Below are 27,603 nucleotides of genomic sequence, written 5' to 3'. Positions count from 1 at the left end.
CACACACACACACACACACACACACACACACACACACACACACACACAAGCTGGGCCTGCCTGCCTTCCTCTCTAATACAGGCGGCATGGTTAGACAGCAGCTGTGGAAGCAGTCTGGGAGGTTCAGAACCATCTAGGACTGACAGTAGACTTTGTTCTCCATTCTCAGATTTAGCCATCTCCTTGCATAATCTCTAAAATCATGGTTCTTTATTCACTGATTTATTTTTCAACAAACTTGATCTCTACTTTTCTGAGTCCTGGACTTGAAATCTGGTGAAACCCTTGAAACCCTTTGAAAATGTGTTGAAAGTCCAGGCCCCCCCTCCTGATGCACAGTTTTGAAAAAACTCAGGGGTAGTTGACAGAGCCCGTCCTGAGCTCCGGGCTGAGAAACCCTGCTCTAAAGAGGCCTGCTCCCATGCATGCCACCGTCCTCACAAAACCGAGGGGCACTCCAGGAGTTCAGAAGCCTGGGGTCCTTCCGAGCCAAACAGCTCAGGCCCTCACACCCTGACACCCTCCTCAGATCTCGTCTCAGAAGAGCAGTCCCTGGGGCCACGCTCCTGGCTCTTTCGGGGTTACCCATCTAGACTTAGAGAACCCCACTTCTCTCTGTGACCCCATGCTCCCGGGACGAGGCTGAAGCCGCAGCTGGCCGTGCCTGCTCCAGGCCCCTGCAGCCCCCGGCAGGTATCATTACTGCACAAGAGACCCATCATTCTGCATTAATCTGGGATTCATCATGATAGCCATGACCATAATTAATTTATTTGGTATTAATGGGGATGAAATATGTACTGTCCTTTCAGGGGAAATCAGGCTGCCTATAAGCATTAGTTAAAAGGACCATTAAAATCAAACCTTCCCCAGATCCATTAGGCAAAGTCTTTCATCCTGAAGAAGATAAAGTTCTGCTGTGTGAAATGTCATGAATAATTAGGTTGATTGCTGTTTTAAACTCTGCCCCTTCCTCCCCAACCCTCCCACCTCCCTCCTGCAGCAGAGCCCCCCACGCACCTCCGCCTCATCGTCACATCTGCACTGGCCCCCAATTCCCCTCTGGCCTCTACGACTACTGGCGTGGCTCTGTGTGTATGGCCAGGACAGGGAACGGGGCTTAAATGACCCAGCTGGACTATAGTTGCAATGAGTCTACTTCTCTTCTTTTCCCAATCTTGGGCCTGGGTGGTGGGCACCTTCCTCTTGCCTCGGTGCTGCTCCAGAAAGGGATTGATGGGAAGAGGTCTGAGGTAGCATTTTTCAAACTGAGGTCTGCAGGCCCCGCACCTCGAATGGTGGCAGGGGTATAAAACGCAGATTCCCAGGCTCACATCTCAGGGGCTGTGCGTGGGAAGGGGACGGAGTCTGCTACAGAGGATTTGGTGTCTGCCGGATGGAGGGGAGAGGCAGGAGAGAGAACCCATCGTGAGAGGCCCGCTCTGCGGCCGAAGTGTGATTTCTCCGGAGCCCCGTGTGGACCCTGGCATGTGGCATGTCCCAGCCACACGGGCCTCTCCCGTGGGGAGCACGGGAAGAGGCGTTTCACCTGATGCTTTATGCACATGGGTGCACACAGTTGCCCCGTGGGGCTGGTCCTCTAGGCCTCACCGTCAAGCTGAAGAAACCAGGAGGCAGAGGGCGAAGCTGCCTGCTCAGTGGGACCTGGAAAACCCTACAGCCCTGGGTGAACTGACGAGCTGTTAATCGGACAGTTGGGTGGCCCAGGGGTGGAGGCCCATGGACCCCCCCGGAGTGGTGGGGTGGGGGAGGGACAGATGAAAAGTGCGCGCAAAACCAGACCCCGCCTCCCTGCCGTGCGCTCTAATCTTTTCACGCCACGCTGCCCTTACAGGCGCTTCGGCACGAAATGCACGGCCTGCCAGCAGGGCATCCCCCCGACCCAGGTGGTCAGGAAGGCGCAGGACTTCGTCTACCACCTGCACTGCTTCGCCTGCATCATCTGTAACCGGCAGCTGGCCACGGGGGACGAGTTCTACCTCATGGAGGACGGACGGCTGGTGTGCAAGGAGGACTACGAGACGGCCAAGCAGAACGGTAATCAGCGCGGCCCCTCCCCCCGGCGTCCGTGCCGGCCGTGCCCCCTGTCCTGCCTGAGTCCGGGCTGCCCACCCCTCGGAGCCCTGCTCGCCCCCTGCCTCCTCTAGAACCTTCCCAGATGCCTGCAGGGAGGGGGAACCCCCAGCCCCCAGCCCTTGGCGCTCGCTGCTCCACTGAAGCGTCAACCGGTTTCCGGCCGCTGAGCGCCTGCCTGTCTCGAGCGCCAGCACGTTGGCTGGGGAGCAGCTGAGGACCTCGTGCCTATCATCTCGAGGCCTCTCGCTTGGGGCGGGGCTGGGAGGGTGCTCCGTCTGCAGTGGAGCTGCGCATCAGTGTCACATATCGGGGTGCACATTTACCTCTCCACCTCAGAGGCTTCGGCCAACAGGAGCCCTGGCACTGGCCTAGGTCACCCGTGGAACGGGTCAGCTCGGTTTTCAGTTAACTGTATTGTGTTTCCCCTCTCAGACTGTGGGCTTCTCGAGGGCAGGGACTTAGGGGTGACGACTCTTGTGTCTCCCAAGCCCCTCATATGGGAGCAGATGCTCAGCCAGTCTCCTCGTTCAGGGAGACCCAACCATCTCAACCATCTGCTCCCATGCACCCCGCCACCCTTCCCTGGCCGCCTCAGGGCCCTGTGCACGGTCTGCACAGAAGCTCGCAGCACAGGCGGAGGCTGATGTCGGGCCCCAGCCTTTAGTAACCACCCTGGAAAGCCTGCCTTCACAGGGGCGGCCTGGGCAGCAGCGGCTCCTGCCCTCCAAGGCCTTGCTCCTGGGCAGCCCTAGGTCTTTGCTGGGCCTTCCCAGGGCCTAGAGAGGGCTCGGACCCCACCCCCAAATCCCCAGCGCTCCACGCAGGGAAGCCAAGCCTGACTCCGCACCTCCTGCAGCCTCACCTCAGGCTTCTCACTCACGGCTGTGCCCTCCACCTGAATGTGGCATTTGGCCAAAGTCAACCTGGGAATCTCAGGTGCACAAACTCGTGAAACATCCAAGGTCATTTGCCTTTGACTAGAGTTTATTTCGACTCAGGGTGTTACTGCGGAACACTTTTGTTGATGGCTCTGGACTTGATGAAAAAACAAAGGAATGACAATTTCATGTATCTCCTTCCAGGTCTTTCCTCGGTCCCCACATATATATTGTATAGATACGATCAATGCATGGAGAAATTAGTCTTTTGCTAACGAATGCAGTTCAAGGGTTTGTGTTGGTGAGGCCGCGGGAACCGAGCTCAGGCTGGGAGGGACTGCGGGGCAGGGCCTCCTCTCTCTTCTGCCCCCACCCCCAGAGTTCTGGCGTTTGACATGGACCGCCCTTCAGTCTCTTCTCCTCTTTCTGGGGCCTCTGCAAACCTGCTCCCAGGCTCTTTGCCTTAATGTATTAATCTGCTCTGGCCCCTTAAAACTCACTTGGTGCAGTTACTTTGGAGTCACTTATGGTGTCACAGAAGATTAGGGATAAACCCTCAGCGCAGATGGACTCAGAGAGCCCAAGCTGCCTGTGCAACTCTGATGCCCTTCACCAGAGACCCCAAGGATGCAGGCCACCCCCAGGGCCAGTGGCTGCTTCTCGCAGTCAGAGGCCTCCTTTAGACCCTGAGCACGTGCAGCCCGGCGTCCACTGCTGCTGTGGATGGGTCGAGAGAAAGGGGAGACCAGCTGGGGAGGCAAGAATGACCCAGTGGGGCTAACGCTCTTATCGAGGATGCTTTGCCTCGCAGCAGACCTCTGTAGGATGGTGGAAAGACACCGAATTTGGCCTCAGGTTGGTGGGCATCTCTGCCGGGTCATGCACTAACTTGGGGGTTCCCCCGGCAAGTTGTGTACCTGGTTGAGCCTCGGCATCTCAGCTCCATAGGGGTGGGTCAGAGCGCCTGTCACATAGGGCTGTGTCCTGAGGTTTCCAGAGGCTGACACTTGTGGAATGGGACGTTCCACGAGGGAGAGACCAACGTGGAAAAGAAATGCAAACAGTAGGTGAGATCTGTTGTAGGTTTGCCAGCAGCTGGGGCTTACACAGTGTTTCTGGTCCGTTCCTCCTGCCTCTGACTGTCAGTGAGGCAGCAGCCATTCCATCCCTTGAAATCTGGGTGCTCCTTGGTGCAGCAGGGGCCTTGGTCTGCTGTGGGGCATTTGGCTCTCTCTTTTTATGTTTTAATTCCTCCCTTGCTAATCTAAACCCTCTTTCAGGCTTAGGTTCCCTCGCTGGTGCTACCCAAAAGACTGAATATCAGCTATTTGTATCTTGGTGTGAATGACTTTGTTCATTTGTTAGTCTCCCTGGATATTTGCATTTTCAATATAATGAGGTGGCATTTTATGCCAGGGACAACTGCTAGGAGACCCTGCATAATTCAAAACTAACATATTTTAAGACTAATTTTCCCATAGGAATTAATGTAAAAAGTCGAGGGGCGGGCATGTATCCTGGGAGCACATAAATCCATAACCAGTGAAGTGTATCTTTGCCTTAATGCTACTTTTTATTTTCTCAGCACTATCTCGGTCTCTCCCAGATGCTCTCTCCTAAATTAACAGCCTAGGGTATCATGGTCTTGCTTGGCCTTCCTCATAGCATTTTATCACATTTAACTTCCGTACCAAAGTTATTGATTTTCGGGTACATTTCTCAGCACGAGCACTGCCACCGCTACTTAATGAATACTTGGATGATATTGTTATAGGATATAAAAAAGATTTTAAATTATAATAACAGTGAATGTTAAAATAACAGCATAATAGTCCCCATAATCACAAGAAGAAAGTTCCGCGTACGTAGCCAGGCATGCGGAACCAAGGGTCCACCAGCCCAGGATGACAGCGGTTTGTCCAGTGGCGCTGCCATCTGGCCGTGGTGAGAACAATCTCTACTGCACTAGGCCAACCTATTTTGAAATTAAGCAATTCTCGATGAATTGAAAACATTTTGGGTGGTTTTATCATTTCAAATTTTGTACGTAAAGACCGTATGGATACTTTTAAAGTGCACTGTTTCGTATTTGCATCAAGTTCTGTCGTGCTCTTATCTCTGTAAATACGGGCAGACGGGAGTGATTCCTAACGACAGAATTTAAAGAATTTTGGAGGTTTTCCTCAGTGCGTGTGCCTCAGTGGCTCTGGAATCCTTCCTCCTGGTCCTGCGTCCAGGACCCCAGGGAGGGACTTGAGTGGTGGGCTTTGACGATGACAGTGCTCTGCTGGGGAAGAAAACAGCCCAAGGAGGAGAGAGGACTGGGGGCCTTGTCCCCCCTCCGCTGTGTGCACGATCGATCGTAGTGTGAGCCTGGGCTTACTGTCATTAAGGATGACTTAATCCTACAACGTGCCACCCACCCAGGCTTCAGAGGGGCGAGGGGACTTGCCCACGTCACTCACTCAATGAGAATGGTGAACCCAGGTCTTCTGACTCCAAGAGAAACCTTTTAGAATTGTTGTGAGGCTCATAGGCACATAAAGCTCTTAGATCAACACCAGGCACACAGTAAACACTTAATAAACATTAGCTATTTTTATTGTGGTTCCTAAGAGAGGGTTTTCTTGGGTGGAAAGGAAGAAAGGCAGGAAGATAGGCATGGAGCAGACCCCCTTCAAAGTACACATGTGGGAGGGGCACAAAGAACCCAGAGGGCCAGACGCAGCTGCCCATTCCCTCTTGCTTGACTCCGGGGGTGCTAGGCAGAGAACGGAAGTAAGACTAAGTGCTGGGAGAGGAGCAAACCGCTTACACCCAGTGCCTCTCTCTGTGCCTGACTCTGACTGAGAATAAACAGCCTTTGACCCACAGGAACTTGATGCTCAAAATCCACTGAAGACAGTCAGCATGTTGTCCTGAACACTCTTCAGACCAGTGTTTTTCCAAAAATTTTGACTATGATCTACAGTAAGAGACTCATTTTATGTTTCAACTCAGCACACATATTCATACAGCAAGCATTGATCGAGTTTCATGAGACAATACTTGCTCTCATCTGCCTCGTCCATCCCATCCCAACCCATCCCATCTCACTCCATCCCATCCATTTAATTTCCTCTCTTAGTTTGCGATCAACTAAATTGACTTCACACTAGTGGGCTCTGACCCATAATTTATGAACACTGCTTAGGTGAAGGGTGAATGTACAGGTCACCCCTGCTATGAGCCCAGGGCTGTGGAAAGGCAGCGAAGCCGTGGGTGGGACCTGGGGGAACGGACCTTCCTGATGGGAGGAGGGGCAGGCATCTGGGGCAGCCCAGAGCACAGACTTCATTCTGACTCCTTCACCTTTGCAGCCTTGGCAGTAACTCACATGGTTGGCCAGTCAGAGTGTTTGTCATGATGGGGAAACGCATGGAATGGTACACCTTCAGTCTGAGGAAAGCCCCTGTGTGGCTGGGCTGGCAGGGGAGAGGCAGGGAGCTGAGGCAAGGAGGACATGGTCCCCACTTTTCAGTGACTCAGAGGGCCTGTGGGCTCCCTGGGGTTTGGGACCACGCCCCTTTGGTATTCTCCCATTTTCCCACACTCTTGCCCATAGCAGGCAATAGGAGGAAGGCGGGTTGAGACCCAGCTGCTTCAGATGGGCTGGACCCAGTAAGAAGTGGTTTTCATTGCAGATGACTCAGAGGCCGGAGCTAAGCGACCCCGGACCACCATCACGGCGAAGCAGCTGGAGACATTGAAGAACGCCTACAAGAACTCCCCTAAGCCTGCCCGGCACGTGAGGGAGCAGCTGTCCTCGGAGACAGGCCTGGACATGAGGGTCGTACAGGTGAGACACCAGCCACCCTGGCCCCCGGGCCTCCTTTGCTGACCGGGGATCCCAGGCCCGGCGCCACCCAGGCCGGTCCTGGGGCAGGGGTGGAGGCTGTCCTGCGGGTCCCTGCATCTGTGCCCTCCACGTGAGGGAGGCTTCGGGAGTGGTAACCGTGGCACCTCATCAACGGTGTCACTGATCCCCTGGGGGAGTTGGGCTCAGGGCCACAAGCCCCGGAAATTTGCTGAATCAGAGACAGCTTCCTGAGGCCCAGGCAGGGGGAGTGGTGGGCACGTCCCATTCCTTGCCCTGAGCTCTGTTGAGGCTTCGGTCTTTGTCTTTTGTCTCAGGGGCCCTGGGGGCTTTGGGTTCGTGGTGAACGGCCCCCGAGACTGTCCCTTGTGCTTGTGTGGCAGGTTTGGTTTCAGAACAGAAGGGCCAAGGAAAAGCGGCTGAAGAAGGACGCGGGGCGGCACCGCTGGGGGCAGTTCTATAAGAGCGTCAAGAGGAGCCGGGGAGGCAGCAAACAGGAGAAGGAGAGCTCGGCAGAGGACTGTGGGGTTAGTGACAGTGAGCTGAGCTTCCGAGGTGAGCAGGGCTGCCGGGGTGAGGCCCAGGCCCTAGGAGAGGCCCCTGGGAAACTCATCCCCGATGCTCACGAGGGGTCTTTCTGGACGCCTGGCCACCTCCCTCCCGAACACAGCCCTCCCTGCAACTTGGGGTAAAGGGCAGGGGGGAAAGGGTAGTGGCCCTTCCAGAGGGGACAGGGCAGAGGAAACCAGAGCTCTGCTGCGGACACATGGAAGCCGGGTTCCCAGGCCCATGGGCCCCAAGGCCTCCCCTCCTTGCCTGCGGCCCGGGGCTCCCTCACCAGCCCACGCAGCTGTGCAGGACAGCTGTGTCTCTGCCTGCACCCTGAGCCCTCCCTCCTGCACTTCTCCCCTCGGTCGGGGCACTGGCCTCCCTCCCGTGACCCTCTAGAGTGAGCCCCCTCCTCTCCTGGCGGTGGGAGGATGTGCTGAACGGGCCCTTTGCCCCGGGAAGTCAGTACTGTGAGTGCACGTGAGGTGGGGACCGGCCTCATTCTGAAATTCCCTTCCCCCACCGCTCCTGTCATCCGGTCCAGCACACGCGCTTTGCTGCATGCGCTATATTCAAATTTGTGCGTCAGCAAAGTTGCAAACGGCTGCATGTTTTGGATCCTTCGGTTGTTTGCAGATAGCCATAACGGTTCTCATGCAATGAGTCCTCAAAGGTGGAAGGTCTTCTGTTGTGGGGCGAAGGGAAGAGTCCTGAGCTGGGGGATCAGAAATCTGGCTTCTGGTTATGGCTCTGTCAAACGGACTCACTTCTCTCGAGCCTCAGTTTCCCCATCTATAAATGGGGAAATAACCACATCCTTGCCCACCTCACAGTGTTCTTGGGGATCCACGAACACAACTGACTGTGAATGTGTTTGGGGAAAACTCAGCACATTTTCACACTTGGAAGACACGACCATCCCCTTTAGGGAGCCTGTGGCTCCCACAGAGGGCCCTGGTCGCACGGGATGACAGGTGTAGGCAAAAGGCCAGGTAATGGCCGTTTTACAGTGGAGCTGAGCCTTCAACCCCTGCCCCCTCTAAAGGGCATGACTCCCCTCCCCCTCTTCATTTTTATGGGTGGGGTGAGGGACAGCCTAGGGCAGGTCGTCAGAAGGGATGGGTGTTGAAGTCCACTCTGGGGTGGCCTTGGTAGGAATGGATGCACAGGCCCAGGTGGGAATAGAAAGGAAGTCTGTGGGGCAGCAGATGGCATGAGCTGCCCGCCAGGACCGTGATGTCCTGAGAGGACTGTAGCTCAGCCCAGAGGTCTGCCCGTGGGGCCCTGGGGAGGGTTCAAGGGCCCTATGCTCACCTTCCAGGCCTCTTGGCGGGGGAGGGGGAAAGCCACTTAATCTCCTCTAAGCTGCTGAAATCAATGTCTGGAACATACAGGATTGTTAAGTCTTGTTTCATAGCTCCTTTCTGTTGGGTGCAGGTGGGTCCCCAGACATATCATTGGTCTCTCCAGGTAATTATATAATCTTCTTTTTCTTAAGACTAAAATTGCTCACCTCGGTTGGAGAGAGGAATTCTTCCAGGTGGCAAAGGTTCCATTAGATCCCCTTAATGAAATTCTTCATAAAACAAGAAGGTCATTTGCCTTAATCAGTCCAATACTTTGTCCCCAGTGAAGAGCTTATTGGTACACAGAGAAACCAAGTACTTTAGTATTGAACCTCTTTCCCAGGTAGACCAGAAGGCTTTTGTACACATGTCTTAGAGAGGTCCTCAGCCCCCCTGACCGCATGGACCTGCTTGTTTCCCAACTAACTGAACCAAGCACTTTTCTCAGCTTGAAAACTTTCAGATGAAATCTTGTTAGTACAGAGTTTCTTCCGTTTGTGATGTGGAGAACATATGACCCACCAAACCTCAGGCGTTCGTATTCCTCAGTGTAGCCATCTTCATACCTGAGCACACATGGGACCAACAAACTCACCAAACATTTGTCCAGCCTTCTGGGACCTGGGCGTTTGGTCTCTGCAGGTGTGGGTTCTGTTTTTTCCCCTTGACGTGGGTCAGTCTCTGGATGCCAGGCTGACGTGTTGGCGTCTGGCTCATGCTTGGGCTTCTTTCCTGGTCGTGTGTATTCCTAGGTTGTGAAGAACAGGGGACCACCGGAGTCCTGGCGGCTGACAATAAATCTCCGTTCTTTTGTCCACAGAGGATCAAATTCTCTCAGAACTTGGCCACACCAATAGGATTTATGGCAACGTGGGGGACGTTACAGGCGGACAGTTAATGAATGGGAGCTTCTCCATGGACGGGACAGGACAATCCTATCAGGACTTGAGGGATGGGAGCCCCTATGGAATCCCCCAGTCTCCATCCTCCATCTCGTCCCTGCCATCCCACGCTCCTTTGCTCAATGGGCTGGATTACACGGTGGACAGTAATTTGGGCATCATTGCGCATGCAGGGCAGGGAGTAAGCCAGACGCTGAGAGCCATGGCTGGGGGACCCACCTCTGACATCTCCACAGGAAGCAGTGTAGGCTATCCCGACTTTCCAACTAGCCCAGCCTCTTGGCTCGATGAAATGGATCCTCCTCCTTTTTAAGCACCTCTCCTCCCCACCCTACCCATCCTCTGGCTTGACAGAATATCTTCAAGGATCAAAAGAGACTTGCCTTTTAAGGATCAAAAGCGCGCCAATGTGAATTTCCATTATTTTCAATGGAAGTCCTCTGCCGATCCCGGGGAGGTCGCGGGACCCCACTAGGGCTTGTTTTCCTGGGAAGTGTTGGGAGAGCAGCCTCGTCTCAGAACACAGCACAGGGCCACAGAGCCCAGAGCGCTAGGGTGCTGGCTTGTTGGCTCCTCCCCCGCCCTGCTTACAGGCTTTGGCTGCACAGTGCTTGGTTGACGGCATGACTGTGTCAGGCCACCTTGCTCTTTGGGAACTCTGCTCCAACTGGAGTGTCTCATCATGCCCCCCCGAACCACTGCTCTCACCAGAACCGAGATTTCTGAGGTAGAGGCATCACGGCCCTTGAGTATTGATAAAAGTGATTTCTGGACCACTTTTATTGAACCCTAATTTTCAAAATAAAAAGTCACTTATTAAAGGTCAGTGGAAAACTTTGATGGCCAGAGTTCGATGTTGAAAACATGCTCCCTCCTACTTTTTTTTTTGCTGCGAAAAATATGACTTCTTCCCTACCCAGAAATACATGCCGGAGACCATTTGGTCAGTTTTGGTTTTTACGAAATCCCATCTATATCACTGAATCCCTGACGGCAAGAAGTGCTTTTCATTGCAGGTGACTCTGAGGCTGGAGCTGAGTGGCCCTGGACCATCACAGCGACTGCATGACAAGTCCCCCTGGTACACAATGTGCCTTTTCAATTTGCCTGTATTATTTATTCCACAAGACAGGCTGTGGGTTCCAAAATGATCAAAGCTAAAATATGGAGAGAACAGAACGACAATCAGTGAAAACATTTGTAGACGTTTGGATTCCAAAGTGCAGTCTGTTTAGCCAAGTCAGCAGATGCCAGTCTCCCAGAGTTCTCATCCGGTAGGGCGAAATGACATTGTGTCTCTTTTGAGGGACTTGGTTTAGATGAGCTTGTAACTCCACCCGCCCCCGCTCACCTGCAGCCAACCCTCCTCAGCCCTTTAAAAATGTGAGCTTTCTCTGCTGTGCTAGTTGACTCAATTGGAGGACGGTCTTGGCCTCTTCCAAGCACTAGCAATGCTTCTTGGCCTATCTTGGTTGGGAGGAATCATTTAGGGAGCAGCCCTAATATTGTCCAGAGGGTTCCAAATGGTCCTTGGCTGCATCCCTCTGGGTTGCTGGCTGGACTCATGCCAGGCCCTGGGTTGCTCCAGTTCTGCACTCAGAAAGGCAGAGCTCTCCAGCCAGTGGCAGTGCAGAGACTCTCAGCTTGCGGGTCTGCAGTAGCCCATCACCAAGCCTGAGGCAAGGGCAAGGGCAACCCCTGCTTTATGAGCTGCTGTCTCTCTGCAACAGACTGCACTTCTACAGGAAATACCGCTGCGAATGGTGCTACAAGTCCCTCTTTATGCCACACATCTGTCCATCAGGAAGCTCTCCATGTGCATACTGGATATAGCCAGGTGGAATTTATTCCAGTCCCCTTGGGAAATGGTGGTTTGCTTCTCCTGGCCTCCCATTCTCTTAAACAAGATCAGCAGAGTGGGTAAGGGTAAGATGGTATTGCCTTTCTTTCACAGCAAGTGATGGGGCCAAAGCACCTAAGGACCCTTCCTTCCGGGAATGGTTTTGAGGACCGCAAAGATTTAGGCGTAAGGTAGGCAGACTAAAGGAAGAGATAAACACTTCCTTTTTTGGATGCTTCATCTTTTGTAAACTCCTTTCCAGGACTAAACTACGGTCAGTGAAGCTTCTTTAAAATATATGGTCAGTAAATTCCTGGGTCAGCCTTCAGGCCATCTTTGTTCTCTGATCAATTTTGTAGTGTACCCTTATTTTTTGATGTGCTCGATTGTTGTGATTTTTTGCTTGGGGGGTCTGCAAATGTCGGCCCTCTGCCGGAGGTTCCAGGTGCAGGGATGATGGTGTATTAAGCCTGGCCAATTCTGTGCTATGGGGAATTCCCCAATAATGTGACTATTCGGGGTGGGGATGGAGACACAAACACAAGGTAACAAGTCGTGTGTCCATCTTTCTGGAGGACAGCTTCTTAAGCTCACTGTTCTGAGCAGGCTGCTAACAAAACACAGGAGAAAGACTGCTGGGTTAAAACCAGTTAAAAACCGCCCCACCCAGACCACTGTCTCAGCTTGATTACTTGGAGTAGTATCTCATGGCGCTTCGTATTTTTGGCGAAGCGTCAGAGGCGCTTCGTATTTTTGGCGAGTGCAGTACCATGAGAGCAGGCTCCTTAAGGGGGAACATCCCCCTGTGTAGCACTGCTTTTGGAGACCAGATGAAATCGACCAGTTTTTGTTTTTTAGATGGGTTAATCGTGCTCACTCCCTATTCACTGGCAGGAGAAATGGGAGGCCTTCCTCATTCATACAATAACAGGAGTCTCTCGAGGAACCCAGTCAATAGTGCAGGTGACGTCATGATGTCGGGAGGAGCTCCTTTGGTTTGGTGGGGTTGGCTAGCTGGGAGAGCTCTTGAGTGAGCCCTGGTCAGAAAGCCAGGAGAGCTGGATTTAAGTTCCCCAGGGCCACCTCGCCAGAGAGCAGCAAACACTGGTGCTGCATTTAGAAGCACAGTCACAATCGGTCTCAGATTTTAAGTGGATCTCCTGGCAAGTGGGATTAGTGTTATGCATGGGCTGGTGCCACCAATGAGCCGCAGGCCAAGACGGTTCCTTGGCTTTTCTGAGGCTCAGGGATGGAGAAGAACAGAACTACCCTGAGATTCGGGTCCAGGCACTCCTCTATCGCTCAGTAGTCTGTTATTGATGTATAAGGTGTTACACGGAAGCTCTTTTCCCCTTTGCGAAATGACACGGATGAATTTTAAAAACAAGATGAGACCTTCTGGAGGCGTTCACAATACTTGGACCTGTCTTTGGCTCTAGGAGAGCTGTTTACTAGCAACTGTTATCTGCAGTGCTTGGCTGATGGACCCGAGGGTAGGAGGCTTCTGAATCCAGGAGCAAGTGAATAATATTTAAAAAAAAAAAACAAAAAACAAGCCCAAGTTTCCAATGGTAACTGATATAAGCAAAAACGGGATCTGTGGGGCTATGGAAGAATCTATATTTGCTGAAAAGTAGTAAGACCGTGGAGGAAATACCAAATGCAAAGGCTAAGCTGGCCACTGGGTAAATCGCATTGTGGGGAAGCCTGGATCCCGGCCCTTTCAGGGACTTGCTGTGCACCCTGAGGCCAACTCTTTTCTGTCCTTGTGCTTCCTCTTTCTTGCCTCATCTGACAGTTATAAATATAAAATGAAAATCAACTACCACATTGATAACATTACTCCTGCAAACTAATACCATGAAACACCAGGAAAAGAGGATAAAATTAAGACAGAAGAAAAGCATTTAGCAGTGTCTTTCAATAAGGTGTTTTTTTTGTTTGTTTGTTTGTTTTTGGCCAATGTAAAACATGAAATCTGGTAAGATCCCTGGGGGCCATTAGATCTTCACAATGAAGTTCACTTTGCAAGAAGTATAAGAAATCTGACAAACAAAAGACATTACCGTCTCTGAAGCTTGAGCTGGTTATTCTGAAACAACTGCCTCCTGGCTGGAGGGGTTTAAGGCTTCAGCTTAGCAAAAGCTGCTGCTGTGTGACAGGGCACCGTCCGGCCCCCCTCCCGCACGCCCCCGCTCCCGCACGCCACTCACTATAACGACAACTTGGTTATAGCCATGGAAATAATGACCATACCTCCTCAGCCAGCAGGGTCTGGAAGGACCGAGGAGGCTCACTTTTAAACATTGCACTTTAGAAATTGGAAACCGTGAGATGAAGAAAAATTCAATTAAGCGGAAATGAGTTTTGTTTTATTGCCTGCTGCTGAAGGGCTCTGGGCATGCTGAAAGCTAAATAAAAAGCACATCACTGCCTCTCTCTTTCTTGGGTTGGTCAATTGGCCCTTTTCACAGTCGTCGCTCCAACTGTTCTAACACACTGACTGGATCCAAAAAGAGAGAGCGCAGCAAAGTCATCCCATCCACACGCTGCTTGGTAGGACCACACTGAAAGCACAGTTTCACGCTGCTAGCTCTGGTGAGGAGTCAGCTGCAGGTCTGGGAGGTGCGCCAAGCATCCTTCACCCCGGGAGGAAGAGCACAGGTGGACAGAGCGGGACACCCCATGCTCATCCGCTGCCCACCTAGAGACAAGAAGCATTTGTACGTTCGTTCCCCACTTGAGGACGGTGTTGAGCCAAGCACGCAGGTTCAGGGCTGCAGGATCCCAGAAGCTGCTCTGAACTTGCACTCAAGACCTCAAAGCCTCAGATCCCCTAAGCTCTGGATTGTTGCCCTCACCCTTCGCAGTGTAAATTTTGTACAGTTAAAAAGAAATGAAGTCTCATTTCCTGGAAAAAAAAAAAAAAGAAAAAGGAAAAAAAAAAAGACCCACCCATCCTTATTTATTGCCATGTGACTTTGGAACACAGAAGCTGGTGCGTTTGTTTGTATGTGCCTCCTGTGTGTTGGCATGAGATGTGTATGGTAAAGCTATGTCCAATAAATATGGAAATTCTTTAGAAGCCAGCGTGTCTTGCTTTTCATTTGGTTTTCTGGAAGTTTTTCTCTTGACATAGGAAAAAGCTGTGCTGACATGGGTTCCTTTCATCACCAGAAGGAAACTCAAGATACAACTCTGAATGCAGAACCACTTGCAACTGTGAATACCTGCACTACTCTGTATAAGTGTTGGATAGAGGAAGTTCTCTGATTTTTCTAATACCAATTTTCTGGGGCCCCGTCCTCTGTTTCTAGGCTTAAGGAATGGGCAGAGAAAACCTGCTGATCACATAAATTTTAGTTACTGTATGTCCTGTTGTATTTTAAAGTCCTTTATATGTGTACATTTTCTCCCTAGACAAGCATGTGCAAATGTCTATACTTGGGTGAGAGGTGGACAGAGGGATAGAAGCACCTCATCAGGGCTCCTGGACAAGCTTTTCCAGGAAAATCTCCATTCAGGTTTTTTCCCTGCAGGAGGCTTTATTAGTGTACAGGACCTGAAGTTTAGCTAGAGTGGAAAGAGCAACAGAGATTCTTTAATAAAAAAAAAAAAATTAAAGTCATAGCATTTCTTTAGCGGTGGGATTCCATCCAGGAAAAATGAGTGCTTTCTGCATTAGTGATTAGTTCTGTTTGGTTGAAGAGAAGATCCGAACAGAGGTGCACTGAGCAAGACGGTAGCTATTAGCCACTTGCGGCTATTTAAATTGATTAAATAAAATTAAAAGTTTAGTTCCTCACACCAGCCATATTTTAAGTGCTCAACAGCTACATGTGGCTAGTGGTTACTGTATTTGGACACACAGATATAAAACGTTTCTATCATTGCAGAAAGTTCTATTGGACAGTGCTGACAGTCTGGCTGAGGAGAATGGGCAGAGATAACTCATCACCTGTTTAGCTACTAGTTATCCTGGAGTACTTGCTGAAGTATTCTCAGACTCTGTGGGTAGCACCAACTTCTCTGCCATTGGATTCTGTGTGTGGCACTACACACCAGAACCACTTGCTTAGGTCTGAAGCAGGAGGCTGGGCCCTGGTCCTCTGAGCAGTCTCATGTCCTGACTCAACCCAAGTCCTAGACCCACCTGTGCCCCGCAGTCTACCCAGTTCAATAGGAAAGATGCTGCCTCCTGGGCAGCATGTCCAGTGAGCCTCTTGGAGGGTTTAAAAGTCTTTTAGTGGAAACTCAGATCTCTGCTATCAAGGAAAGGGGTTGATGGTCCTTTGTCAGATCATCTCTGGTGGTAAATACTTGACTAGGCTGAGAAAGGCAAAAAAACCTTTCCGGGCTATGCACTACGGAAGGTGAAGGTGACAGCATCTAATGGAGTGAGGTGTGGGTAGAGGACCACAGGAGGTACACAGGGACTTTTTTTTCCTTCACTAGCTCAGTCCCTTGGGTGGTTGTTAGGGAAGTTTGTAAAGAGGCTATGCGTTTTCCTGAGGCACTAATAACAGGGCTTGAGAATTCTGCCAGTGTGTGCCCTATGCACCATGTCTCTAGTCTGGTGTTCTCAAACCCCTCATCACCAGCCTGTTTATGCTGAGTCTTTGCTTTCCATACACTAACAATTGTTTTGAGTGTATCAGGCTGACAATTCACTGGACCATTTCCACTTTGTGCTCTAGTGCACACAGTTCCCACCACGATGATAATCTAGTAACTTTTTGGAATTACGAAATGTGTTCTCAGCTCACAAAGGAAGCAGAGGGAGGATGTGGTCCTTTTTAAGTTTACCTTTGGTTTGGTCACTTCAGACCAGCTCCTGAGCAGTGTGATTCTCCTGACAGTGGCTTTTCAAAAGGACAGTTGTTTAAAGACAAGTAAAGGAAAGAAATCACTGGCTAGAAAGAATGAAATAAGACGCAAACTCAGGAGATCAAAGGCTCAACAGTCAGCGTTTTCCACCTCTTTCCCAGCTATACAGCTCAAATCAGAAAAGGATAAAAAGCAATCAAAGGCAAGTCAGTATGTTGTAAATTTTAACCAATTGCCAAACTAGAAGTAAAATCGTGAGAGGTGATCCTCAGTGTATCTGAATGTATCTTCTCAGATTTGATATTTGAGACATAGTTTAAAAATTGTCCCTTACAGTCTAAATGGAAAATTGTTGCATCCCTTTGCCAAGCCTCCTAGAAAGGCTATTTCGGTTTTATCATTTGGAACTCCTGGTGCCTCTCCTCATTATGGCTGTGCTGTGAGCGGGGAGGGATGGAGCTGGGTCTGGATGCTTATTTGGGTCGTGACTGCCTCAGGGAAATAAGCAATGGTCAGCCACTGCTGCTGGGGAGACCCTGTGAGTTAGGAGGGAGGAAAGAACCCCACAAAGTTTATAAAATGGGGCCAAATCATTAGGAAAGAGGGAACTTTTTATTATCATAATTCTAAAAGAAGTAATAAAAATAACCCATCCAAACTATTAAATTAAGTCTTCTAAATGATCAGCTGCTGCCCTAGGAGGGTGTATTACATCCTGTCAGAGAAAGGGGGTATGGCTTCTGCATGTAACATTTGTCCCTTTGTCACTCTTTCATTTTCTTCTCTGGTTTTTGTCCAATGTGACTTCAGGATTTTCCTTTAAAACCCTTTCCTTTGGTGATTCTTCCTTTGGCCATCTCCCCTGTTAAACACAAAGACTGAATTTAGGTATGTTATTAACTGGTATGTTATTCTGTAATTAAACGGACCAGTCACAGGCCACCCCTGACAGAACCATGTTTTCCCTTCTCATGGAAGGGGCTCCTAGGAGAAAAAGGTTGCCTCGTGACTTATTCATCCTTCAGGTTGTCTAGCAGACCACTGAAATGGTCAGAACTTCCAAGGCTGACACAGGCGAGGCTGCCTCTAGAGTTGGGGGAGAGTTTTTTGGTTTTGTTTTTGTTTTGTTCGTTTGCTAAGATTTATGTTTCTCTCACTTGCTTGCCAACCCTGGACCAGGATCTCCTGTTGGTTGGGAGGGGCTTGGGGATTTTGGAAAGGCTGGTTATTGCTTCCTGAAAGATATAATATAAACCCCCAAAAGTGGTCTTGGCACACACCTGGAGTTGGAAATGAGCAGTATTTTTTCCCAAAGGCCATTAAAATGGTAAATAGGTTTCAACAGATGGCTTCAGCACAGCAGTGGAAAGCCCAGGCAAGGACTTTGGGGTTCAATCTCATTATTTTAGTCACCTGGGACTGGCATATTATTCCAGAAAAACCAACATTTATAAAGTTGACAGCTCTCTCCTCATCTCTAAAATAGAGACGGTGAAGGTTGTCTTCTCACTGGCAAGCTGATGGGGGGGCTGCCTGTGACCCAGGGAATTGAATGTCACGTTTTTTGACACTTGTCAAACTACAGCTCGCTCAGTCTACAGGAATATGGTAACCAAGAACCTGTATTACTGATGGGCCAGGACTTTTATACTCAGTATGTTGCTGGCTTTATTATTTTTTTCAGAATCATTTTAACATTTAATGCTTCTCAATTAAAGTGATTTCCTGGAGTGGATGCCAAGCTTCGTTTAGAATGTGCATTAACCACTTTCTGTATCGGTAGTTAAAGGCACTGAGGGATTTAAACAGCAATCCACAAGTCTGTTCAGTCAAGGTTTGGCGGAATAAAGCAGATTATAAACAATAATATATGTCTTTCTCTTCTTTTTTTGGAAGGGTTCCAAACTCACAAACGGAGCTAAAGTGCTATAAACATATCCAGGACTAAGCTTTGGGCTCTGCAAATGTACTCCGTGAAAGCCACGGGCACTGGCGGTGCCACTTTTTATCCTGTGTGTGTACGTGTGCACGTACTTTAAAAGAGCTTTTTATTACACAAAGTGTCCATCAACTGAACTTACCTTCTAAACATTAAAATGGGAACCGGGATTGCTACACAAGTGAGAGGAAAAATAAACCCTGGCTGAGCGTGGATGATGAATTTGCTGCTGCTGCTGCCCAGGGCAGCCCACTGAAAGGCACCTCTCTATTCCTTAATGCCCTCACAGTCCTTTAAGTTCAGCCACTGCATCCAGTAGTTTTAGGTTCAAATGGTCTTTTTCCACCTATAAGAGAAACTCACACACTGAGTGCCTAGAGTTCTACTACGAGGCAGATGCGTGTTATAGGGGCAGGTCCTTGGATGTTTCCCTTCTGGTTTTAACCTCAGTGTTCTAGTTGAGAACTCATGTTCATTCCTTCTAAGACATGTAGGAAGGAAACAAGGAAGATTCTGTCCTGAGTGTAAACGAGCATGTACCTTGTGAACATCCTGATCTGGTTTTTAGGGCTGGGGGCTCTCTATTGCTGGAAGAAGGAATACTGCCCTCAGAAATGACTCCAGTTCATGAATTTCCAAAAGAAGAGAGAGCAAAAATGTAAAACAATCACTTATTTTATAACTGTGAGAAGAAAAAGTGATGTAACAAAACACAGGAAAGAAAAAATTGAATAATATATATATGAAAGTAAAAACACTAATAAATAAAAAACTATGAACTCCTAATAACTATGATGATCCGTACAAGGATTAAGCCATTAAGTTCTGCTTTTCAAGTAGGAGCGTGACAACAATATTTCAAGGGTAAGTGAATAAAGATGAGATCAAATCGCTTTTCCTGTTCAGTCCTTTAGTGTAATGCCAATTAATGCATATTTGAAAAACTGATCATACTTGGTGCATAATAAACTTTACATGATAAGTATAACAGGGAGGCTTTTTTTTTCTTCTGTCTGATAATCACTATGCTTTGACCTAAACCCCTCTGATTAAGTAGCTGTGTATGGTTACCGAAATAGTTAAAGATGCTCAAGGTAAAGCTCCAGTAATGATCAGAATAATTTTTCAAATCACATGATTATAAAAGACTGCATTGAAGGCTTTTTATGCTATAAGGAGAAAGTCCAATGTGTATATATAAAATCCATGAAGAGGCCTTATAAGGCACCTCTGAGTGTGGTTGCTTTTGTTTTCATTTTCACTCATCCTGATAACGTGGTACAGGGAAAACTTTCGGACTTGGTATTACAGGTTTGGAAAATCACCTTGATTCTGGAAAAATAAGATCATGTATATTGAAGTGTTTTATATTAATATAACAAAGCTTATATAAAGATGGGCATTTCTACTGTTTCTATTTGTATAACCTTGGACACTTTCCCTAACAATTCTGAGTTTCAATTTCCTCATTTGTAAAATAGAGAAAATACCAATTATTTCTACTTTTATAATTATTCTGAGGTTCAGTTAAGACGCTTGTGTATAAAGTCCTATACAAGGTGAGGTGTGATTACTGTTAACATCATTGAAGTTAAGATGTATTGACTATAAGATACATTAGCTTATGCATTACTAAGGAAAAAAATGCTGCCAATTCAACTATAGCATTGTTTGTAAAAGACATCCAATTTTGGATACTTTAAAATGTGAAAAAACGTGCATCTTAAAAGTCATGAAATATAGTATTACGACTACTATTGAAACATCTGACACAAAACGCCTTAGGGGTTGGGATTTAAAATTCACTCAATAAATATTTAAACTTGAAATTTTCATTACTGAGTTGGTGGGTTACATACCTTTTTGTGATAAACATTTGCTTATGAAGGGCATTTTTAGGGACCTGAAGTTTGATGAAAGCCTTCATGTTTCAACTGTTAAATGCTAAGTAAGCATTTGAAAGTCTTTATGTTCAGCTGAAGCATATATTAGCCTGGGTACTAACCCTTCTGCAACCCAAGCTCAGCTCTGTTCCCATCACACACCTTGTTCATTAATCCTCAGAGATGCCATATTGTACACGGAATAATAACCCATAGCCAAGTAGTTAAACCTGGAAGGAAGCTAAGAAATCCCTATTTAATGGAAAGGTTCACTGGATTATGGCAACCCTTTAGCTGGAAAATGCTGAAACATTAAAAAAAAGCTATAATAGATACGATTCTAGATATTATACTTTGGTTGTTACCCTTCTACCTAACAAGCATTAGAGATAACAGTATGTGTTCAGTTGGCTGACTTCTTATCTCTTTATTAGAGACATAGTTATAGTAGGTTTAAAAGATTTACTTTTTGATTATTAACTTATTAATTTCTGTGAGACTTTTCAAGATATCTTATGCTATATCTTGAGATAACATCATATAAGTACTTCTAAATTTCCATGATAATGGGAAAAGGGAATGACAGTGGCCTAGAACAGTGCCTGTCATTTAGAAGGCTCTCAAGGAATATTTGTGGATTGAATGGAGGAGGAGCTTCAAAACTGCACGAGTTCTGTGGTCTAATAAAGGGCTGAGATTCAGCAGACTTGGTCCTAACTGTGGCTCTACTACTACTCTGAGACTTTGGGCAATTTAAGTAACCTGTTAATGTCTCAGATTCATCCTCTTTTAAGTGGCCTTAAGAGCCCTTGCACTACCTACTCTACAGGGTTACTGTGGAGGGATGACAGATTAGATAATGCCCGTGAAAGCATTCTGAAAAGTCAAAAGAGCTAAATGCATATAAAAAGCCATCATTAGTCACACAGAACTGAACATGTGGGCTCATTTCTGCCCTGCAGCAGAACCAGAGGTCAAATAGGTCAGGGTCCAACTTTTTGGCCAGGGCCTCTTTAAAAATTTCCAATCGTGGTGATCAGTGATAAAACTGTATGTGTATTGTTGGAATGTTGACCAATGGTTTAAAAAAAAGATGCACTTCTCTCATTCTTTCAAATAGGCACAGCAAGACCCCATACATCATCCGGTAGAAGCACTTAAAACTGTGAAAATTGGTTCAGTCAACATATTACTGTATTTCATTCAAGAATGAAATACTGTAACAAGAAGCCAGAAAAAAGGGGTTCTATATGGGACTCACAGACCACCGTGGAGTTCAGACATGGGCTTCAGGAGATGCTCAAAATTCCACGCGCAACACTGTGTTCTAGGGGGAGAGTGATCTGGAACTCCGCGAGAGTTAACACTGATTTAGCTGACTCAAGCAAGAGTTCTGAAGGTAACAGTGATTCCGATGCTTTTCTTTGCCTCCTCTGTAATGTTTGTTTACATGATTCTCTTTTTATTCCTTGTTTTTCACTAGTGTGTATCAAGACTACTGTGAAGGCAATCAGGGCCTCTTAGATCAGTTGATAGAGGGCAAAGTAAATGACAGCGTTGAATAAATATTAAATACAGAAAGCCATTAGCGTTGTTCTGATCACAGTATCTCCAGGAAAGAAAAAGCAGAAAAAGCAACAAATTTCCTTTTTCACTTTATTAAGGGCATAGGAAAATGGGGTTAGGTATGTTTTTATGTGTAGACACACATCTATAGAGGTGGCTGGAGGACAAGACAATAGAATAAATGTGGAACCGAGAAGGAGGTTAAAGTAGAAAGGTAAAATATAAATAGTCTGGAAAATGCAAGTTGTAAAGTAGCAAAAAGCAGCTATTCACAACACTGACAAACGTCTTTAGTTACCCACTACCTAAAGATGCCTCCAAGCCAACTGGTTTCCAGTTTGGGAACACAATGGAGACTCAATTTTTAAAATTCTCATGTACACTAAAAATAACAAATCAGAGAGTTTGAACCAAGGATGAGGTAAACAAAATCCCAATCCCAGTAAACATTAAAAAAAAAAAGGCTGAACAATTATTCTGAAGTTCTAGTTGAATCATGACTAGAAATGAACCTTCAGGGAATTCCCTGGTGGTCCAGTGGTTAGGGAATTCCTTTCACTGCCGAAGGCGTGGGTTCAATCCCTGATCGGGGTTGAACCCATGCCATGCAGCTTGTGGGATCTTTATGTTCTTTGCTTGGTGGTAACCGCTGCAGCTTTGGCAATGGAACTCATGATCTGGCTGAAGTGTGATGCACTTCATAATAGTTCAGTAATTTAAGGGGAATGAAAACAAACCAAGATCCAGTTTTCTCCGACTTTTATGAATGAAATCTTCCCCTTAATAAGGCACAGGAAGATGATCCATAGATTGTTATATACGACAGTAAGGTTTTTGAAAATTCAGATATGGGCAACAAAAGTATAGATTTTGGAACCTGATTTTAAAATGCACTTGAAAATGTTAAGTTGATGACTTTTTTTTTTTTTGCGGTATGCGGGCCTCTCACTGTTGTGGCCTCTCCCGTTGCGGAGCACAGGCTCCGGACGCGCAGGCTCAGCGGCCATGGCTCACGGGCCCAGCCACTCTGCGGCACGTGGGATCTTCCCGGACCGGGGCGCCAACCCGTGTCCCCTGCCTCGGCAGCCGGACTCTCAACCACTGAGCCACCAGGGAAGCCCGATGGCTGTTTTTAGTGATAGCTTTCAATGCAAATGTGAAACCTTACAATAAAATGAATAAAAACCAAATTACATTCTTTATTTAAAAACAACCTGTTTTAGATGTGGCAAAACAGCTTATTAAAAACTTGTCTAATACATACCCAGGTCGAATTACAAAAGAGAAATGAAAAAAGGAGTTCCTTGATAGCTTCTTGCTCAGATAACTACCCTGTAAATTGAAAATGAATAAACACTTTTTGATTTGCTAATGTCCGAAAAATGCACAAAGTAATATCAGTTAAAAGCTTCATGCAACATCTTGGTCACTTTTACTGTAACTAATGAATAATGTTACTTAAAACACATTCAATTAATGTGCAACATGAGAGAATTTAGCTGAACAGTAGGTTGCCATGTAGCTGGGACTGTGGGAAAAGAACAGATAACGAAGAGAAAGCTCTGCTAGAATTACAGTAACATTTCAGTATGTACTAACGTGCTCATCACTTCCACAGATAATTAAGAAGTCATTTAAAAAATGAATAACCTTGGTGAGTGGTTTTGGTTTACATCTCAGAAAATAAGAGGTTAGAAAAATCACAAAATAAGCAGCATTAGTAATATGCCTCATTTCTGCTCTGGAGGGGCTTGTTCCAGAAGGACAGGTTAGCTTGAGCTAATGAAACTCTTGTCCATTGTTGAGGGCTCCACTAAACAAGTTTATTACTTGCTATCTTAGGAGTGACACGTTAGAAAAATTATCTTTTAAATGGTCATCTTGGCAGCTCAACTTGTTTCTTCATTTCTCTTCCTATGACAACTATCTACTTTCCTCACATAATAAGAAATGTCAAGGAATTTCCCAGATGGAGTTCTTGAGGCTTAAAGGGGGAAATGTAGGGAGCCAGTTTCACCAGTGGCATACTTGTCTATCCTTTAAATAAAACCTGTGGTGTACTTGTCTATGTTTTTAATAAAAAACAGAAGTGCTCCAGAAATAACTTCAGTCACACCTAAGTACTGGGGCATTATGGCTGTTTCATATTAGACCCAAACAGGCCTAACAGTTCAGGCCTGAGCCAGTTACAGAGACTGCTGCCATATGCAACAGGAACGTGATAGTCAATTAAAAGGGCCCTAGGGAGGTTCCTCCCTGTTTTGTAAAGGTGAGTTTAAGGAATCCTGACCTAACCAGTGCATTCTTCTAGAATCTGTGTTTCCGTCCTAAAATGTCCAAGATTCTGAGGTTTTTCCATAAATCTGGTCGTTCCTCTGATTTCTATATCCCTTACGTGACAAAACTCTGCCCTTTCTCTCTTTTGCTTTCTTAACAGCCCTCTTCTTTCCTATCTTCCCAATTCTGTCTGACAAAAGAATAGATGTTTTAGCTACTTATTCAGACCAGCTGTACCAAATGCCACGCGACCCTGTGAGCTCCACCATATTGGGATTTCATGGAACTTTCCCTGTCAGTGTAGTACTGCCGGTTCTACTTCCCTTCTCTATGTTTTTTAAAAGAGCAGTCATGTTTAATATTGTGAAATACGATGCATCTCCTCCTCTCCCAGCCTCTAGAACAGTGATAAATTTCAGAGCACGTTCAGCGGAATTGGATTGTATTATGCACAGAACACATGTTCATCACCAAACGGTACTCGCTGGAATATATGTAAGTAGAAGGAATTGCTGAGACTTCAAAACCCCGGTTTCTCACAACTGATTTTATTAGCCAGTGTATACCAAAGAGGGGTGGCAAAAGAAGTGTTATTTTTGAAGTTTTCTTTCACCACTGAAGCCCTGTGCTGTTATAGACTGTGGGTTTCCAGTCTTTTGATTAAACCTTGCCAGTCGTGTGCTGCTGTAACATCAAAGTGACCGCTCTGCACCCTGTCGCCTCCTCCGGCAGGCAGCCATCCTGGTCTCGGACTGTGGGGTCGGCGCCGGACTGGAGCAGCAGCTCAACAATGTCCAAAAACTCACAGGCAGCAGCTGACAGGAAAATCGACAAATACGAAAACCAAGTTACCATGAGACAGAGAGTACTAGACTTCAGCAGGAAAGGCAAGTGCTGAGCAATAAGGAATCGTGAACAGTGGGCGATGGGACAGTGGCTGGGGGTGACGAGGCCTTGTAACGGAACTGCGCCGTGATGGTGGGTTTGCCGGTGTTAGGAAAATGAAATTTGCCTTTGTGGTTGCCCAGAAGCTAACAAACAAATACATTTTTTTAAATTGTGAGGCTTCTGGACTCTATTCTTCAGGATGGGATGAAGGGAAGGAACAAAAATAGTTTAAGTATTTCATTTACTTTGATCAAAATGATAGGTTTGTAGGCTAAGTCAAAAGGCTCAAAATACTGTAAATGTCAAAGAAAGGATTTTGTTTTGTCTTTGAAGAGGGGATAACTGGGTAACTAACTGAACTTTAAAATTCGTAAATGAAGAAAGAAAAAAAGGTGGACTAGTAATCAGACAATCCCTCTAAAGCAACCTTAAAAAAATGGCACCAATCACACAAGACACAGGAAGAGGAAAAGGGCCTACAGATATCAAGACTTATTATGAGGATGGTATGGTACTGCCCCCAGGGTGGACAAACAGACCAAAGGGCTAGAAGAGAGAGCCATCCATTCTTTTGCACACGTACAGAAACTTGATTGTGACAATGCTGGCATTGAAGATCAGCGAGGAAACAAAGCTCCATTAATTAGATGGCACTGAGACAACTGGGCTAAAGTCAAAAGTAGGCATTTCACACAAGATAAAACATAAATAGCAACAAACATATGAAAAGATGAGCAACCACATTAGTAATCACGGAAATAAAAATTAAAACCAGGAGATACCATTTCACACCCACTAGATAACTGAAAACTAAAAACTGAGACAATACCAAGTGTGAAGGAGGCCAGGAGCAAGGGAGACTCCCCTCTGGACTGTGGAGAGTGTACACTGTGTATCACTTTGGACACTTTGGACAACAAGTTGGCATTACACGTTAAACCTAAACAAATGCCTACCCTTGGACCCAGCAATTCTACTCCTAGTTATACTCTAGAAACCTTTGCATGTGTGCTCCAGGAGCTATCTGCAAGAATGTACATATAGTAGCCCTGTTTGTGATAGACCCCAAATGTAGACAACTCAAATGCCCATTAAGAATAACATGTAAAAATAAAATATTGTTTACATATGCAATGAAATCCCTTACCAAAATGAAAACTAATGACCTCTAGCTTCATATAACATGAGTTTATCTCTAGAACAATGTTGAAGGGAAAAAGCAAATTAGAAGAATACATACAGTATGTTTCCATTTAAACACAATTTTAAAAACAGGCAAGACTAAACACCATTGTTCAGAGACACAAACACGAAGTGAAACTCTAAGGGAAAATAATGGTATGAAATTTGGGATAGTGCTAATCTGGGGTGGGGGGTGGTATAGGGAAGGCCGTATAATTGGATAGGCACACACACAGGGGGTTTCAAGGATACTGGCAATGTTCTCTTTCTTAAACTACGTGGTAGGTATACAACTTTTTAAAGGTACATTTAAAATTCTTCATATACATTTTATATACAATTTTGTAGTGTGATATATTACACAACAGCAACAACAAAAGGTTTTTAAAAGAAAGGGAGAGCAAGAAGGGTAAGTAGTTTGATTCATTGAGTATTTTACTGAATACATACCATACCAGTCCCATCAAGATTACAGGTAAGATTCCTGCTCTAAGGAACTTCGAAGGATGAGTAAACACTGTGGCAGGTGGGGACACACACACACACACACACCTGCAAAGGTGAGAGGGATGGGGAGAGGAGGAGGAAGCTAAGGAATCAGGAAAAATACTACAAGTAGGTGGTATGTAAGCTGAGCTTTGAGGACAGAGTAAAATTCCAGGTAAACTTAGAAGAAAAGGCATGCAGAGTGACAAAACAATATTAAGAAGCAGGAGAGCACAGGGAATGCTGAGAGAACTGTCTGCCGGCTCAGAGAAGCAATATAGAGCGTCAAAAGCAGAGGCTGGATTTAAGTTAAACTATACAAAGCCTTGAAAGCCATACTAAGAAGCTGGGCATTTATGAGGAGGGGAGTAGCACAATTTGACCTCTGTGTTAGGATGATAATTCTACAGTGACTTGTAGAACCTAGGCATTTGTGGCAGTTAAGAGACTGTGGTAGTCCTTTTCGAGGGCTTGAAATGAGCTAGTGTTGGCAGGAGTATAAAGAAGGGACTGATAAATAAATGCTGGAGAGGGTGTGGAGAGAAGGGAACCCTCTTGTACTGCTGGTGGGAATGAAAATTGATACAGCCACTATGGAGAACAGTATGGAGGTTCCTTAAAAAACTAAAATAGAACTACCATATGACCCAGCAATCCCACTCCTGGGCATATACCCTGAGAAAACCATAATTCAAAAAGAGTCACGTATCACAATGTTCATTGCAGCTCTATTTACAATAGCCAGGACATGGAAGCAACCATAAAGATGTGGCACGTATATAAAATGGAATATTACTCAGCCATAAAAAGAAACAAAATTGAGTTCTTTGTAGTGAGGTGGATGGACGTAGGGACTGTCATAGAGAGTGAAGTAAGTCAGAAAGAAAAAAACAAATACCATATGCTAACACATATATATGGAATCAAAAAAAAAAAGGTTCTGAAGACCCTAGGGTTAAGATGGGAATAAAGACACAGACCTACTAGAGCAGGGACTTGAGGATATGGGGAGCAGGAAGGGTAAGCTGTGACAAAGCAAGAGAGAGGCATGGACATATATACACTACCAAACATAAAATAGCTAGCT

At 46.6% G+C, this 27,603-nt stretch overlaps 2 protein-coding genes across 2 annotated transcripts in view; one reads left to right on the top strand and one right to left on the bottom strand.

Annotated features, from left to right (window-relative positions):
* LHX4 (LIM homeobox 4) overlaps positions 1-9,941 on the top strand; it is a 43,107-nt gene extending 33,166 nt beyond the window's left edge. Inside the window, exons 3-6 of the mRNA XM_024758819.1 lie at positions 1,856-2,058; positions 6,659-6,813; positions 7,215-7,386; positions 9,547-9,941. Of these exons, the coding sequence (XP_024614587.1) occupies positions 1,856-2,058; positions 6,659-6,813; positions 7,215-7,386; positions 9,547-9,941 (925 nt within the window). The remainder of the gene's footprint in view (positions 1-1,855; positions 2,059-6,658; positions 6,814-7,214; positions 7,387-9,546) is intronic.
* Positions 9,942-22,858: 12,917 nt separating this feature from the next.
* Positions 22,859-27,603, bottom strand: part of ACBD6 (acyl-CoA binding domain containing 6) — a 223,215-nt gene continuing 218,470 nt past the window's right edge. Inside the window, exon 8 of the mRNA XM_024758827.1 lies at positions 22,859-24,775. Within this exon, the coding sequence (XP_024614595.1) occupies positions 24,621-24,775 (155 nt within the window). The 3' untranslated portion in view covers positions 22,859-24,620. The remainder of the gene's footprint in view (positions 24,776-27,603) is intronic.

This window comes from Neophocaena asiaeorientalis, unplaced genomic scaffold (genome assembly GCF_003031525.2).
Source record: "Neophocaena asiaeorientalis asiaeorientalis breed wild unplaced genomic scaffold, Neophocaena_asiaeorientalis_V1.1 scaffold182, whole genome shotgun sequence".
NCBI classification, from domain to species: Eukaryota; Metazoa; Chordata; class Mammalia; order Artiodactyla; family Phocoenidae; genus Neophocaena; species Neophocaena asiaeorientalis.
This window is presented reverse-complemented; position numbering and strand designations above follow the sequence as displayed.